Consider the following 15,126-nt stretch of genomic DNA (forward strand, 5'->3'; position numbering starts at 1 on the left):
ATGAAACACATTAAATTGTGTATTACCGTATTTTCTCATATATATAAGCCGTATTGGTAACAAAAAATACTGAATCAAGGGTAGGACTTATCTTTAATATTTGTTGGTAATTTTCTGTTTGCCCTAAGAAAACAACCATTACTGGATGAACTAATTCCTTATAGTATTGACCCTCATAATGTGCTCTTGATTCATACAGAATCTCAGACATACCACCTGGGGTGGCCAGCTTGGTGTCCAAAGTTAGCTGAGATAGGCTCCAGCACCCCCTGCGACCCTTGTGAGGAAAGCAAAGTACCTGGAAAAAAACCCACACAAGCTCGGGGAGGATTCATTTTTAGTGTTGCAGAAATGTGTGCGATGAATACAAATTTATAAGTGTACAGTTTTTGTTTACGCTGTCTATTCAAGTATATAGCGCCCTCTTCTGGACAGAGGTAGAAACAAGTATAACTCATAAAACTAGCATTGAAAATTTGCTCTTCAATTGACAAAAAAAAACACCAATACATCATTTAAGAACTTATAAGGCTTCAGTTGATATCATTGTTACATTTCATAATATCATCTTCATTAAATAAGACTCAAACGCATGGTGTTTAAAAGTCATGCTATTTTTTTGTTGTTAATTTTTGGTTAATTTTAGCAATCGTTGAATGTCTGGCTCAATATCAATGGTGGGGAACTTTCTGCTGTATCTTTTAAATGGCTCACCCTCGGGTGCTATAAGGAATTTCTCAAAGTTCCAAGATACATCTGTCCTACTGACAGGACTCCAAATGAGGAATTTGGGATCCAGCATGAGGTGGTTGGGGTCGTCACCTGGGAAGGGGAGTTTCTCTTTCAGATAGGCAAATACGGGGTGTGCATTTTCGCCATTGACGTCGCACTTCTGGAAGATGGTGAAGTTGGGAAATCCTCCACCTGGACGCACATACTGCAGGGAATTTAGGATCTCATCATTGGTACAATTCTCCTGCAAGCACACAAGTATGTCTTTGGGTTAGAGATACCGAATAAACCAAAATTCAAAGCATGTTTCCTATCCAATCTGCTGCATATGTCCCTCTTTGAGCCATGTTCTGATCCAAACCCAATAGAGTACATGTGTCAAAGTAGCAGCCCGGGTCTGACACCCCTGCATTAGGGTATGCTTTTCACCCACTGAAGATCAAAATGGATGAAATTGCTCATCCTAATAGCTGTAATTTGATCTGGTAATAAATCGTGATGGAAATAAAGACGTCAGAAAGCACAGGAATTGTTTTTGCTGCTCAACTAACCTGATACCCAAACTGGTTACAAGGGAAGGCCAGGACCACCAGTCGATGGGGATACTTGCTCTGGAGCTGTTTGAGCTGACTGAAGTCCTGGCTGGTGGTGCCTCAGAGCGAGGCTACGTTCTCTATAAGCACCACTCGCCCTCGATACACATTGAAGTCCACCGGGTCGCCATCTAGGGTCGTGGCCCTCAGGTCATAGAAAGTTTTGGCGATGAACGCCATTCTCAGCAGCATACGTTTGCACTGGTGCGATGGAAGTGTGCCGAATAGCACTGGTGGTCACCTGACTCAAGTTAGGAGATGGGGTCAAATGACTCTTTTCTTTTTCACTGCACAAAAGAACTTCCAGTGAAACCTGAACTCACTCTCCACTGTTTAACAACAACACCATGTAGACTAGGTACTTTATAACCATTTATTTGATGTGTCAGTATTTTTCAAGACTTTTCAAAATATAAACATTCAGTTAAAATAACATCCATGGCAAAAGCCCAGTAGATTTTTAACATAATTTATTGGGTAATTAACGGCCAACTTGCTTTGGCGCCCTCTTGTGGTATCATGGCGACAAGGGCTTTTGTTGTAACAATGTGGAAAGTTTTGACTAGTCAGGTAGGACTTGTTAAAACAAAACAAAAAGATAATACATTTCTGTTGCACATTGGGGGGTGTATTTCTGCATTTTTTTGGGTCAAAAACAGAATAAACATAAATAGCAGACATACACAGAGCACATTTGTAAACGAGTCAAGCCTCAAGTTTCAAATTTAAATAATTCACGGTCATCTCACTTGACACCCCATTATAAAATAACAGACTATAAATAAGATTAGCAAGCAACAGCATTAGAAGTGCTCAAAGTAGATATGACTTCTTACAGAGTTGGTGGTAAAATGCACTTACCTACCAAAAAAAAAAGAGTGAATGTATTTGAATGTAAGAAGCTGCTGTTTCAAACAATTCTGGAACAGGCACAGTCTCTCCGAATGTTGGTCAATTTATCGTCACCATTTTCATCCAGGCCGGCTTTGTTTAAATAGTCATCCAGAGATCCCAGAAGGTTGTCCACATCTCTCTTATGAGCCTGAAGCACCAGTTCTGTCACTCGAGTGAAGGACTGAAAGAATATGAAAGACACAAAAAAATACATTTATTTTAGGGTGAGAAAGTCTGGGGGGCGTTGTTGATGATGATGACAGCGGACTACCTTGTCAATATTGTGGCTTGTAGATGCGCTGGTCTCAAAAAAATCCATACCGTACCTTTCTGCCAGCTGCAACATAAAGTTTAATGCTTTATGTAGTGCTTATGTCGGAAGCAATAATCTTATGAAATGAAAAATCGAATACAATGAATTTTTATTTTCGCGCTAACCCCAGAATTCTAGCAATAAGTCAAATCACTCATGACCTACGTAGATTTGGAGTTAAGTCAAAAGCGATTGGACGTCTATCACAGACTGAAAACAGGCAATCATACTGTGATAAAAGTGCAAGAAATTGACTTTGCATTATAATGGTTAGACAGAAAAAAATTAAATCCTGATTAAAATAACATTTAAAATACTATTACCTTATGTTCAAAGCCATTCTATTGCTTAAAGGGATAGACAACACCAAGTAGTATAAGTGATCATGTGAAAGATGGTAAAGTATGCAAATCGAAATGACTAGTTAGACCTCTGATAAAGGAGAAAATAGTATTTAGCAAAAGAATGTTATATGATGGTGTTATCACTCCCCTTAAATAAAATCACCCTATAAGAGAGAAAAAGGCATTGAAAGAATGTTCAGGCCAACCTTGCTCCCTTCTTCACTCGACACTCGCCTCCTCGACTCTTCATCAGCTTTGTTCCCGACCAAAATCCTCTGCACTTTTTCTGGCGCGTACTGTCAAACAAAAACAAACGACGAGTCAATGCCTGAATTTTTGCAATAACATATACAATGAAAAATACCTCTTCTACGTCAGTTGCCCACTTGACAATGTGCTGAAAGGAGGACTCACATGTGATGTCGTAAACAAAGACGATACCCTGGAGGAAATTTAAATAAAGCATAAAATTCATACTTCAATATACTTTTGTACACATGACATTAAAAATATGATTTTTTTGTATGTGTGTGTGTAAACCACAATTTCTGCTTAATAATAATTTATATATCAGTTTGTAAGAGTCACCTGTGCACGCCTATAGTACTGTTTGGTTATGGTTTGATAGCGCTCCTGACCAGCTGTATCCCTGAAAACAACCACAAAGACTGACACCACATGTGCAAACAAAACAAATGAGCAAAATAATTAGTAAATAAAAACTCACCATATTTGGACTCGAACCTTGATTCCATCGATTTCTAGTGTTTTCATTTTAAAATCCACACCTAGAAAAAAAATGATTTCACACAGAAAACAGGAAACAGATGATGTAATGATGCTCACACTGTGGTTAAGAGGGGGAAAAAAACTTGCTTTCAAGTTAACCCGCGTACCCGCAATCAATTTATGGGCACTCTTGAGAGAGACCATTAATAATGCAAGACATCTAATTCATTTTTACTTGGAGAGACGGGAAACGATCACGGCTAGAACAGACGAGTTATGAATGGTTGAGGGTTTATTAAATCCGTGTTTGTGCATGTGGAAATTGGATTCTACCAGGAAAGACTCAAAAGCGATTTCAGGGGGATTAAGCAGTTAATATTTGAGAAATAAAACAAAATCCCTGATGTAATTACTACTAATCAGCTTCAAAAGTTCACTTTCTGGAGTTATGGGGATAGCAGTTGCATGTAAATCTCTCTTTATAAAACACCATAAAAACAGAGAGTGAGCAAGAGACCAGAATTTCATTTGCCCCTCCTTAAGACAAGCAGTAAATTTGACTAATAATATTCAGATCGCTGCCATATTTAGTTAATCCTGATGACACTGACTCGAAATCCACATGACAGCTTGAAAAGGCCCATCCCTTATCACAAACAAGCATGTGCTTCAGTGAATGATATTCCTTAAAATTATCTGCATTTACCATTAAAGCCAGAATTTTAGGGATCTGAAATTACAGATTGAAAAACCATTTACCTCTACAATGCTGCATAAAACCTTACAATCAATTATTAGCTAAATATTGGGCTTTTATGGTGAGAACAAAGCAGTTACAGTTGTATTACCTAATTGACATCATTACACTTGTCAGAATTTTTATTCATTTTCTTGATGATGTTACAATTGCCTAAAACGACAAGTTTCAAGGTGTTTAGATGGTTATGTCTTATTATGTACTGTCAGATTTTCCCGAGATGTTTATCAAAAATGTTTCTCAGAAACTTTGCAGCATCTACAAGACGCCATCAAAGACCCTTAAAGATTGCAATGTAGTGTATATTCCAAGCATAAAACCCAGTAGAAATGATCTTGCTGTGAAAGACTTTTGCTCAAAGTATGCAAACTGCAATTGTCTAAGAACGCTGATGAAATTATAAAAAGATGTTTAAACACAAAAATGATACCGCTTATGAGCGCGTCACTTATACCCACACAGAAGAACACTGATATGCTGACGTCACGAGGAAGCGCATTTTCTTTTCTTTTTTCCAAATTCCGATGGGGCGTTCAATGTAAAAAATATTTCTGCCACTTTCAGTTGTCAACCCATGGCAAATGTTCAGAAATGTTTTAAAGTGGCACTCCACACAGAAAATAATCTAAACACAGCCCAATACACACCCACGCAAACACCCCGGGCGATCATGACCAAACCTGCCGGGCCAACAAGTAGAGCTACTTTTTCCTCACTCCAGTAAAGTAAACACTGCTTCATGCGGAAAATACTTACATTAATAATGATATTGTGAGTTTATTAAGTAGTGACATCAACAAGTGTCAGAACAGCAATATCTCAAATATGTAAAAAGTAAAGAAAAGGCGTAAAAAAATATTTGGAGTCTTTTAATTCTTACCAATAGTGGAGATATGTCCAGTATCAAACTCTTTATCCGTGAATCGACGCAGCATACACGTCTTGCCGACCCCTGAGTCCCCCAGGAGGAGAATACGGAATAAAATATCGTACTGTTTAGCCATAACTAACTGTTAAAATTTTAATTGATAAGATATGACTCTTCCATGTTTGGAATTCACCTGACGTCTTCACCAATTACGCTACTGACACTTGACACATTCAGGTCCCCTCGGAAGTTCTGCTTCTTCATCAAGTACCGGTAACCAACGACATCATATATATAAAAATCGAGATGTCTAAATGCGGTATCGACGGTGAGAGTATGTACTGGCGGCCGACTCTTGATAGAAAACTTCAATGGCAAGAATTGCTAAAATAATTATAGATTAATTAAAATAATTTTAACACGCTAAATTCTGGAATAATTTGAAAACAATTTGATCTTTTAAAGCTGAATTAACTTGGCTATAATTTAAGTTTGAAGACATTATTTTCAAATATACAAATAATTAAACTATCACGATTGAAATCGTGCAATTTACGGCTATTTCAAAGTATACAATCTTATATATTATTATACAGAGTAAACGGGCCTGACCCAATATGGCCGAGAAGGAACTGTCCAAGGTTCTATTGGCTCATAGATCACATCAGAAATCTAGTTTTGTTTATAGTATTTAAAATTAATATTGAATTAATATTGCAAGTGATGTTTAAGTAGGGTCTTGAAATGTGATGCTTTTTGGCTTCCAAATTGTACCTTTCTTTCATAATTAGATCCCTATTTGATCATTTTCCATTCATTTCTGAGGGTCAATTAAATATAAACCACACAAAAATAAAATACAGCGAGTCAGAATTACATCCGATAAGGATAAGTTTTATTCAAGGTATGTCTTAACTTGCAAGACACCCATTGGCAGTATGTACAACATACCTGTAATTTCCATGGAATGGAACAAACAAATATTGATTACATACACACTTGTTTACCTCTGAGAAAAAGGGAAAATAGAGAAACGTTCCCAGCACAAGCAAAATATTTTCAGGGAAATATTTTTTTTTTCTTTGCAGAAGTGAAACCATTTAGGCGAGGGATATATTCTACACATCGAACCAAGAGTTTGTTCTAAAAAATAGTTTAACTGCATTGTGTAACATTCAGCATCGATTAGGTGATTTATGTTGACTGATAGTAACAAAAATATTCGGGAAATAAAGAGCAGAACCCATGATGGGGTAAAGCCATTAAAACGATAGAATGTGTTTATCCTCTTCAAGCTAAAAATAAATGACATCAATTGTGGAAGGTCACTATATAAATAAGAGTTGTTGGTTTTTAATAATTCCACAAAACACTTTCAAAACACAAAATTTCAGGCATCTACACCGAATAAGTAGATTTTGCATAACATCACATTCTTCTGGAGAAAAAAAAAAAGAAAATTTAGAAAGGTAAACTATTCCCAATGAACTTTTGTGTCAATGCAACTCCTCCCAACAATTGCAGAGGATGTGTGACCTAACGCCTCATACCTAATCATCACCACATTCCTTAATTAAGGTCAGTGTGAGGTTTGAAAAGCGTCATGTCCTTCAAAACTGCAGAGCTGCCTCACTTTGGGAGGAGTGTAATGGGGGGGAAGGTTCACGCCGGGACATGAGAGAAAAAAAATGAGGGTATTCTTAGGAAAGTAGAAGCATTTTATACACAATACATAGTAGCACCTCTCTCACGCAGTCTCCACCTCGCCTTCAGACTGACTGAAGTAAAAGAAGGCCGGGCTGAGTGCACACAGCTAAGAGGAGTTTCAGGCTGGTGGGCAACAGAAAATGAAAACAACAAAGAGAAGAGGGGGGGAAAAGTCAGTGGGAGAGTCTAGCTGGGCTCTACGCGCAGCCGCTTTCTGGTCGGTGGCTCCTCGGGCTCAGATTCGGAACTGGAGTCGGAACCACCGTCGAAGGCCGACACGGCGCTTCCTTTGCGGTTCGTGTACAGGCTGCTGTCAGAGGAGTAGTTGTTCTGCAGCTGATTGTTGCCTTTGGCCTTCTCCAGCGCACGCACTGGAATCAAAAGGCTTGCTAAATGAGGAGTGGCAAAACCCACAAAGCAGAAAGAATTACGAGTGTATGAGCCCAACAGTGGAACCTCCAAAATCAAAGGAAACTTATTCTATGATTATAGCCCATGTTCTTTCCGTGACAAATTTAGGGAAACTTTACAGTAAATCTTTCAATAGCAGAAATGAGGCATAAAATACATTATCATTGTAAAGTACAAAGAAGGATTTTGTGTTTTAAAAAAATTCCTTGAGATGTCAATAAGACATGCTGTCAAATATGCCTGTGCTGGAGTCTATTAGTGTATGGATATAATTAACATAAAAAAATGGCTATAATATTTGGACCTAAGATTCCTGGAGGCTCCACTGTATTTTCATTTTGCTCAATTGTGAAGATTTTACACACCTTGTTGCTCCAAGACTGCATTCTGTTTCTTTAAATCATCGATGTCTTGCTGGTGGCTGTGATTTTTTCTTCTCATGTATTGAATGTACTCAGTGGCTTTATCAAGAATTTGTGCTCGGGAAGCCTGTTTAACAGAGCTCTGTCAGCAGACAATTTCAGAGAGACATAAAGCAATGATGCAGTGAAAACAGTCATAATAACAATCACAGTGTGCATTCATCTAACTACATTTCAAAATAAAATAATGGATCTAGGAAATCTATTGACATTTTTTGTAGCTTGGATCTTTTTTCTTTTGCATCTAAAAAGGTTTCGTAACCAGAAAATTCCGTACCAAGAGCAATTCGTAAGTTGAGGTATGACTGTATTGTATGTTTGTGGGGATTTGGAAGTGTCCCATTTGTGTGTAATAACAAACTTATCTATTGACTTTGGCATGCATCTGGGCTTTACACACTTCCTGTTATTGTCCGCTTGTGCATATGTTTATTTTGGCATTAAATGTTTAAAAGACTTACATTTTGCCTCACCTTTTCTCCTTGCAGTGCAGGCACAGAGTCTCGTAAACCGTGAAAGCTATCTTTAATATGGTCCCTGCGTTTGCGCTCCAGCGCATTATGATGTGCTCGCTTGTCTGCCTGCAATAGCAAAAGGAAAAACCAGAAGTCATCTTGCGAGTAGAACTTTCAGCTTTGGTGAAAATGTTTAAGAATTCTCATGTACCAGCCCTAGTTTAAATATAAAACCTGCTTTAGTTAATGATGCTGACATCACTAAAATTGAAGAAGGAAAGATGGATTCCTGAATCCTGTAATCAATTTAAATGTGTTTAACTCTTTTTTTGTTCCTTCCCAAAGAATTTATTCCCGGAGTGCATTAAGTTATGGTACAATAGGTTCATATTGCATCCTAAACTCCAGTGGGGATTGGCTACCATCAAAGGAGGAAACTTGTATATCTTAAGAGAAATCACTTTTAAGACTGAGCATGTATTATTTTTGAAACATGATCTCTAATGCAAAATTTGAGTTTGGCTCTACAATCATTGAAAAAACACTGCTTAAAAAGGTGTGTACATTACGTCAAAGGATGAAGGCTTGACAGGCCTGCAAGCATTGTGTGGCATTATGAATAGCGGCTTAAACAAGTGGGGGAAGGGGAATCTACAGAGATATAACCACCAGATCGAAGATGTGGCACCATTTCACATGCATATATATTAAAACATTGTAACGTGGTAATTAAAAACGGATGTATGTCAATAAGCTTGGATGAAATAGTACTGCTGCAATTTACATGCTAAAGATAGTGGAGGATATAAACACAGATGCGGTTTGAGGATGACGACAATGTTTTCGAGAGTCAAATTAACGCCACAGACTACTAATCGGAAATGTATTAGTCTACGATCAGGAACAATATTCAATAATAATTCGACGATAGATTTCAGCACGCCATGTCTGTTTTTAAGCCCCTGCAGCGCTAGGTTAGCAATGTGGGTCACTGCATATACTGTATATTGTTATTCCGAATTCTTCTAAAGAAAGCAGTGTTGCTGTTATTTCTTTTTTTTTCAATGTTATTTACAACCTCATCGGTTGGTGTAAAATAATAACTACATTGACAAATAAAAAATAAAAAGTTTACCCCTTGAAAAAACATGACCTTGCTCTCGGATGATTTAGTTGCCGTGCATTAAATGTTCATTAGTACCTAGAATGTGGAATATTAAGAGAGATTTACGCTTTACTTTCCAATGTATTCAAAGATATTCCCGGGATCAAAGAGTGAGTTTCATGATCAAAGAACTGACTGAGAATAAAAAATGGATTCACATTTGAAGCACCAATCCGGTGCTTCCTGCACAACATGCTTTGCTCGGATTTAAAAAAAAAATAACTAGCCATACAAATTACAATTTAAATTAAGCGATCAGTTTTCGAAATACGGTATCTTAGCGTTGAAGCTAATATGGCTAACTCAGATAGCTCCGAGCAAATTAAGTTGGTCTAGCTAGCAGCCTATTAAGTGGGGAAAAGGAGACACATACATCGCTGTCCACTTCGATGTCATCGTTTTCGCTCATTCTTCGGTAAAGGGGGTGTGCGAAAAGAAAACAAGCAGCTGTCAAAACAAAAGCAGCAGCGAGCGGAGGCAAAATAAAAAAATCTTCTACGAAGCTCTGCTTACAGCAGAGACATGACGATAAACGGTTTCTTCACACGTGATTCGCCTACACATGGACCAGAAAACGCACAACGCGCATGCACGGGCAAAACCAGTGCTTTCTGGGTAATGAAGTATACTCTTGCACACAACACAGATAGCCAATGGCACCCTTTCTCATAAAAAAAACATCATTACCCACAATCAATACGTTGGTGGGCTGTTCCCTCTGATATTTCCCGTTATCTTCCCATAACAGCTTGTCAGCTGCATAGTCAGCAGCCCTAAGGTTGTTTATTTATGATTAAATGTTTCCTAAATTTGTGCACAATCACATTTAGTCTTGAGGATATAACCTAACTTCAATTAGATAGCCACCAATAAAGGAAGGAGTGTTGCCTGGTGGTCTGTGATAAACATTTATATTAGTAATGGGCCGCTTGGAAGTCTTGACCCTGTGGTTTTACAAGACAATTGGGACAAATTGTGGGTTGTCTGATAGAATAACAAGGATCTTCTTTCACCACGTAACTCGTCTCTTCTCTCTATGATTATGAGGCCAGATGGTGGCCTAGCTCCCTCTGAGTTGCCCTCCCCCACTTCCCATCTATTATGGCTCCACAGGACCCGAAATAGCTGCTTCGGCTCATTGCTTATCGCATATGGCAGCATAAGTGCATCAATGACTACACTTTACGTAGAAAAAAAATCCTGGAACCAATGGCTTCCTGGATTTTTAATTTAGTTGCATCAAAACTGCTATGTGGCAATAACACTTAAGGCTCCCCCATCTTATTGCAATGTCGGTGAATGGTTTTTGAGCATTACAAATTGCAAAGCAAAAGGACATTTAAGATTCAATCAGGCAATGAAAATTGACTGTTCGTGTGTCCATGAAACTGTTTTATTCATGTATGTGATTATAAAACGATTAAAAGCATCATTGATCACTTTGATGGCTTCACGTTAGTTGCAGAAATGTCATGGAGGAACCTCTCTCTCGATTGGCATCGCGGGGGAGTGTGTTTGGTGATGTTGACACTTGTTTGTGGATGAGCTGTTTCTGGTCACTGATCTTCAAGTCACACAGGTGCAATGCCACTATTGTCTTGTTGGATGGTTATCTGGTGGGAACCGCTCGAAACCAGCATTCAGAAAACTGGTGACAGTAACAGTTGGACTACCCTAGGTGCAAGGAAGATGCATGTTGGACAAACCCAGGTTGAGCTTGGATTAACCCCAGATAAAGAGCAAAGAGCTACAGTGGTTATACAATTTTTGATGACCCTTTGGTATAATATCTGTGATTTTCTTTCAATATGTATGCATGCTTGAACACCAGATTAAGAGAGGGAGTTTGAGTAAACGGGTTTGCATGTATGAACTTGTCATTTATTTGTCTATTAAAGATACTCAAAGCATCGAGGACATTGCATATTTATACCATTCATACATCAAAGATTTGAGGAAAATATAAGTGATGGGGATGAATAAAGTTGGCTAATATAATCCAATCTAAACTCATTTCATCTCATTTCATCTCATCTCATCTCATGTCATCTAAATCAGAAATATCCTGGGAGTATGACAATATATGATACCAAAATGATTATAAAATAGAAATAATAAATAATCATAAATGTATTCTATTGTTACTACCATCATTAATTAATAAAATGAAACCCACTCTATTCAATTCTACCTCGATGATATTTCAACAGCCACTCAAAGAGTTAATGAAAATGAATCTTTTGAGGTAATTAAACCACTACTACATTTTTGCAAAAATAAATAACCTCTTTGAAGGACAAAAACTTAAGTATGAATAACTTTTACTCATTTTCATCCAAAAAAACCCCTATATATTCGCATATTCCCATTGTAATTGAAAGTGGTATTTGAAGGGGACATTGTTGGTAAACCTATTTGTTATATTCAATCATCTGAACATTAACTGAAAGTAGACCATAGTCACACAACTAGGTTCCTGAACATGAGAAGTAAGAAAATTGTGGTCCTTTTAGTTTTGACCTAATCTCTACCATGCTAGTAGAGATTAGGCAACCACCAGAGCTCTTTAGTCCCTCATGTGAGTCGTAACTAATGTGTTTGTTTACCAAAGCATCCCGTTCAAAAGACAAAAAGGATGTTTACTGCCAAGTCCTACAGTATACTGTATCCGCATAGTTATGTCATATTACTAAATGGACCTCTGTTTGCAAATTTTGCAACCCAGAATGAATAGTACAAGGCCTCTTCAGGGGTACTGCTAATTAATTGGATTGTTTCTTTCCATGTGGCCCGCAAGTATCAACAAAACTTTTTACCGATGTCCTCGAAAAAAGGAAATCTAATCGGAAGCCTCATGCAGAGTTTGCAAATCAGTTCCCTGAAAGGGATTTGATGAAATTCTCTGAAAATGGACAAACCAAACCAAGCTGTGTATGGCGTAACATTTCGAAAAGAAGTTTGTGTTTTTCTGCAGTCTGCCGTAGCGCCACCATGTTGCCATGGAGCTACATGACATTAGAGGGGGGAAAGGGTCTGGCCACAAAAGGGGAGCAAAGCAGGGAAAGAGTGCAGGAATGAAAACCTGAAAGTTGGGAGCTTGGACTAGTTGGAAGGTAAGAACAGTGTTTTATACTTTAAGCATTAGGGCAATTTAAATGTCAAATTTCTTTTATATGCAAATCTGTTCAGAAAAACTTGTGGTAATAGTTTACATCTCATTTATCCAATTGTAAATCTATATTGCTATATTGGGTTTAATCTGTCATTTGCAAAGGGAAATATTACAGGGAACAATCGGACTCGAAAAAAAAAGATGGTGATGAAGCAAACTTCACTTAACAGCATGTTCAGTGATAATTGTTCCCTTGTGAGTCATAATTGACTATGACTAACTTTACCATGATTTATGATTCTGGTTACTAAAAATGACCATTTCATGTGATAGCATGAATCAGGAAGCCTTATTCATCTAGAAATGATTTTTAGCACTGCAAGAGTTAAAGAAAAAAAATCTTTTATTGTAGTATGTTTTCATGCATGCATTGATTTGTATCCAGAAATTGCGTAACTAAGTAGAAAAAAACATAGTATTGTGAGTTGAACCACCAAAAGAAACATTTACACGTTATATTTTATCACGAATATTGCAAACATTGTTTCCCAAGAAATCTGAGTTTAAAGGATGTATTTTTTAATGTTTCCATGCTTTTTCTGTCTTTTTGTTGGTGTAAAATAATGTAAATGTAAAACTCCATTTTGTGTCAGTTGAAGCCCTCCCAGTAGAAGCAAGATTCAGATGAACACCACAATGAACGCGATGGTCACGAAAAATGAAGTAAACATGTCCTCCAATGGGAGCATGAGTATCTTAAACATCCCCCAACCCCTTAACAATGCCATCAACATCTTTACCATCATCATCCTCTTCATCACCATGATATCCCTGGGCTGCACCATGGAGATTTCCAAAATCAAAAACCATCTGCTTAAGCCAAAGGGGGTGGCCATCGCCATGGTGACCCAGTTCGGCATCATGCCACTCACTGCATTTGCACTTGCCAAATCACTCAGGATGGATTCTGTCAAGGCCATGACTGTGCTCATATGTGGTTGCTGTCCTGGAGGAAACCTATCAAACATCTTCGCCTTGGCCCTCAAGGGGGATATGAACCTCAGGAAAGTCATAATTCAACCTGCATCTCCATTTGTAGTATACACAACAATAATCCAATTGTGAAATCATAAAGTTCCTTTTAAAATAACTTCTTCATTGTTCACCCTTGTAGTATTGTGATGACCACCTGCTCCTGCATTGCAGCCCTGGGTTTGATGCCCCTACTGCTTCTGATCTACTGCCAAGGCTTTAGCGGCCTGGAAAACGCGGTGCCTTACGTGGGCATCCTCAGCACGCTCGCTTTCACGCTGGTGCCATGCAGCATGGGCATTGTGCTTAATCACTACAAACCAAATTATACACCGATAGTCCTGAAAGTAAGTAACACCTTATCATAACACAATCCATTTTTTTTGCCAGTAGTGCAGTTTGTAGATACATCTGCTCTATGATGAATATTTTTGTCCCCTTGTTTCCATTTTTCTTGAAATATAACATTAATTAAATCATTTTCTTAGACTGGTTTTAGATGCTCTGTCACATACTGCGCTCCACTTTGTCAACAGTCTGGGCTGAGCATCCTGATCGTCTCCAGCATCATTGTCTTCTCTTTATCTGGTGTGGCGGTCAAGAGCATGCTGTGGATGATACTGACTGCTGACGTTATTGCCGTGGCAGCTCTGATGCCCTTCATAGGATTCATGCTTGGATATGTTATGTCAGCCATGTGCAGACTAAGTCCAAGGTAAGTTAAAGACTTGTGGATTTCCATTTAGCTCTAATTTACCAGGTTAGCCACTAATTGGCCACTCATTCGTCATTGAAAAAATAGTATTAACAGCAAGTCCTTCCAGTAAAATGATTTGGACATCTATTGTGTCAGTGGCAGACAATAAATTGAACACTACAAAACGTTAGTGTTATTGGGGGGCCATTTTTATTCATTTTAACTTTATTAACATTTGAATTAAGGCAGATTGGAAGAAGATATGAGATGGGTTGTGGTTTATAGTGTGGTGCACCAAAGTATCTATACTGTATCCAGATGCAGCAGGACCGTCTCTGTGGAAACAGGGTGTCAGAACATCCAGCTGTGTGTGGCCATCTTGAAGGTGGCCTTCCCTCCAGAGGTTATTGGACCCATGTTTCTCTTCCCTTTGCTGTACTACATATTCCAGTGTGCCGAGGCTCTTCTCCTGACCGTGTGCTTCAGATGTTACCAAATTGGAAAGTTGCCAGATGAGGGTAAATGTCACAGCTGCATGTGTTTTTGTGGGGCTTGGATGTCAAGATGAGTATGCTTAGAAGTTTTTCTTTCATAATATTGTCATAATTCTATTTGACAGAAACAAGAACATACACGAATGTCAGAGTCCAAAATGAGGAGGCGAAGCCACCACAATGTCTGAGAAGCTCAGATGAAAATAACCTAACGTGATTACTTCATGGGCTTCTCTTTGGATCACACTCAGGAGTGGGGAATTTGTAAAGTACTTTCTTTAGTCTTTTTCCCCAAAGATTGCCCTGACCTAAGCTTGTAAATGTTTTATTTTCAATAAAAAATGTAATGCAGAAATAACCTAAGTAATATATTGTTTCTTTTAAAAAGACACGAATTCAAA

The 15,126-nt window shown here is 38.1% G+C and overlaps 4 protein-coding genes across 11 annotated transcripts; 1 reads left to right on the plus strand and 3 right to left on the minus strand.

Annotated features, from left to right (window-relative positions):
* Positions 1–625: 625 nt before the first annotated feature.
* Positions 626–1,517, minus strand: gpx2 (glutathione peroxidase 2). The gene is made up of 2 exons (XM_077731047.1): positions 1,284–1,517; positions 626–976 (listed from the first exon to the last, which is right to left on the minus strand). Exons 1-2 carry the CDS (start codon positions 1,515–1,517, stop codon positions 626–628), a joined length of 585 nt encoding a protein of 194 aa, XP_077587173.1.
* A 167-nt stretch (positions 1,518–1,684) lies between these two features.
* On the minus strand, positions 1,685–5,513 carry LOC144206338 (ras-related protein Rab-15-like). 2 transcript variants are annotated; one of them, XM_077731279.1, is made up of 8 exons: positions 5,424–5,513; positions 5,243–5,314; positions 3,604–3,664; positions 3,465–3,525; positions 3,241–3,318; positions 3,083–3,172; positions 2,491–2,556; positions 1,685–2,400 (listed from the first exon to the last, which is right to left on the minus strand). In XM_077731279.1, the coding sequence occupies exons 2-8, from the start codon at positions 5,295–5,297 to the stop codon at positions 2,236–2,238; spliced, it is 576 nt and encodes a 191-aa protein (XP_077587405.1). In that variant the 5' UTR covers positions 5,298–5,314; positions 5,424–5,513; the 3' UTR covers positions 1,685–2,235. The 2 variants fall into 2 exon arrangements, with proteins under 2 accessions (XP_077587405.1, XP_077587404.1); XM_077731278.1 differs by having other exon boundaries at positions 5,243–5,503.
* A 590-nt stretch (positions 5,514–6,103) lies between these two features.
* Positions 6,104–9,985, minus strand: LOC144206679 (protein max-like). Of its 7 annotated transcripts, none has more exons than XM_077731773.1 (4): positions 9,764–9,985; positions 8,232–8,351; positions 7,714–7,837; positions 6,104–7,326 (listed from the first exon to the last, which is right to left on the minus strand). In XM_077731773.1, exons 1-4 carry the CDS (start codon positions 9,797–9,799, stop codon positions 7,124–7,126), a joined length of 483 nt encoding a protein of 160 aa, XP_077587899.1. In that variant the 5' UTR covers positions 9,800–9,985; the 3' UTR covers positions 6,104–7,123. The 7 variants fall into 7 exon arrangements, with proteins under 7 accessions (XP_077587899.1, XP_077587897.1, XP_077587900.1 ...); XM_077731771.1 differs by having other exon boundaries at positions 7,714–7,852; XM_077731774.1 differs by having other exon boundaries at positions 8,244–8,351; positions 9,764–9,984.
* A 2,156-nt stretch (positions 9,986–12,141) lies between these two features.
* On the plus strand, positions 12,142–15,083 carry LOC144205921 (hepatic sodium/bile acid cotransporter-like). Its single transcript, XM_077730517.1, has 6 exons — positions 12,142–12,503; positions 13,156–13,563; positions 13,674–13,881; positions 14,071–14,249; positions 14,550–14,749; positions 14,851–15,083. Exons 2-6 carry the CDS (start codon positions 13,187–13,189, stop codon positions 14,940–14,942), a joined length of 1,056 nt encoding a protein of 351 aa, XP_077586643.1. The 5' UTR covers positions 12,142–12,503; positions 13,156–13,186; the 3' UTR covers positions 14,943–15,083.
* Positions 15,084–15,126: the final 43 nt, after the last annotated feature.

This window comes from Stigmatopora nigra, chromosome 13, assembly GCF_051989575.1.
Source record: "Stigmatopora nigra isolate UIUO_SnigA chromosome 13, RoL_Snig_1.1, whole genome shotgun sequence".
NCBI classification, from domain to species: Eukaryota; Metazoa; Chordata; class Actinopteri; order Syngnathiformes; family Syngnathidae; genus Stigmatopora; species Stigmatopora nigra.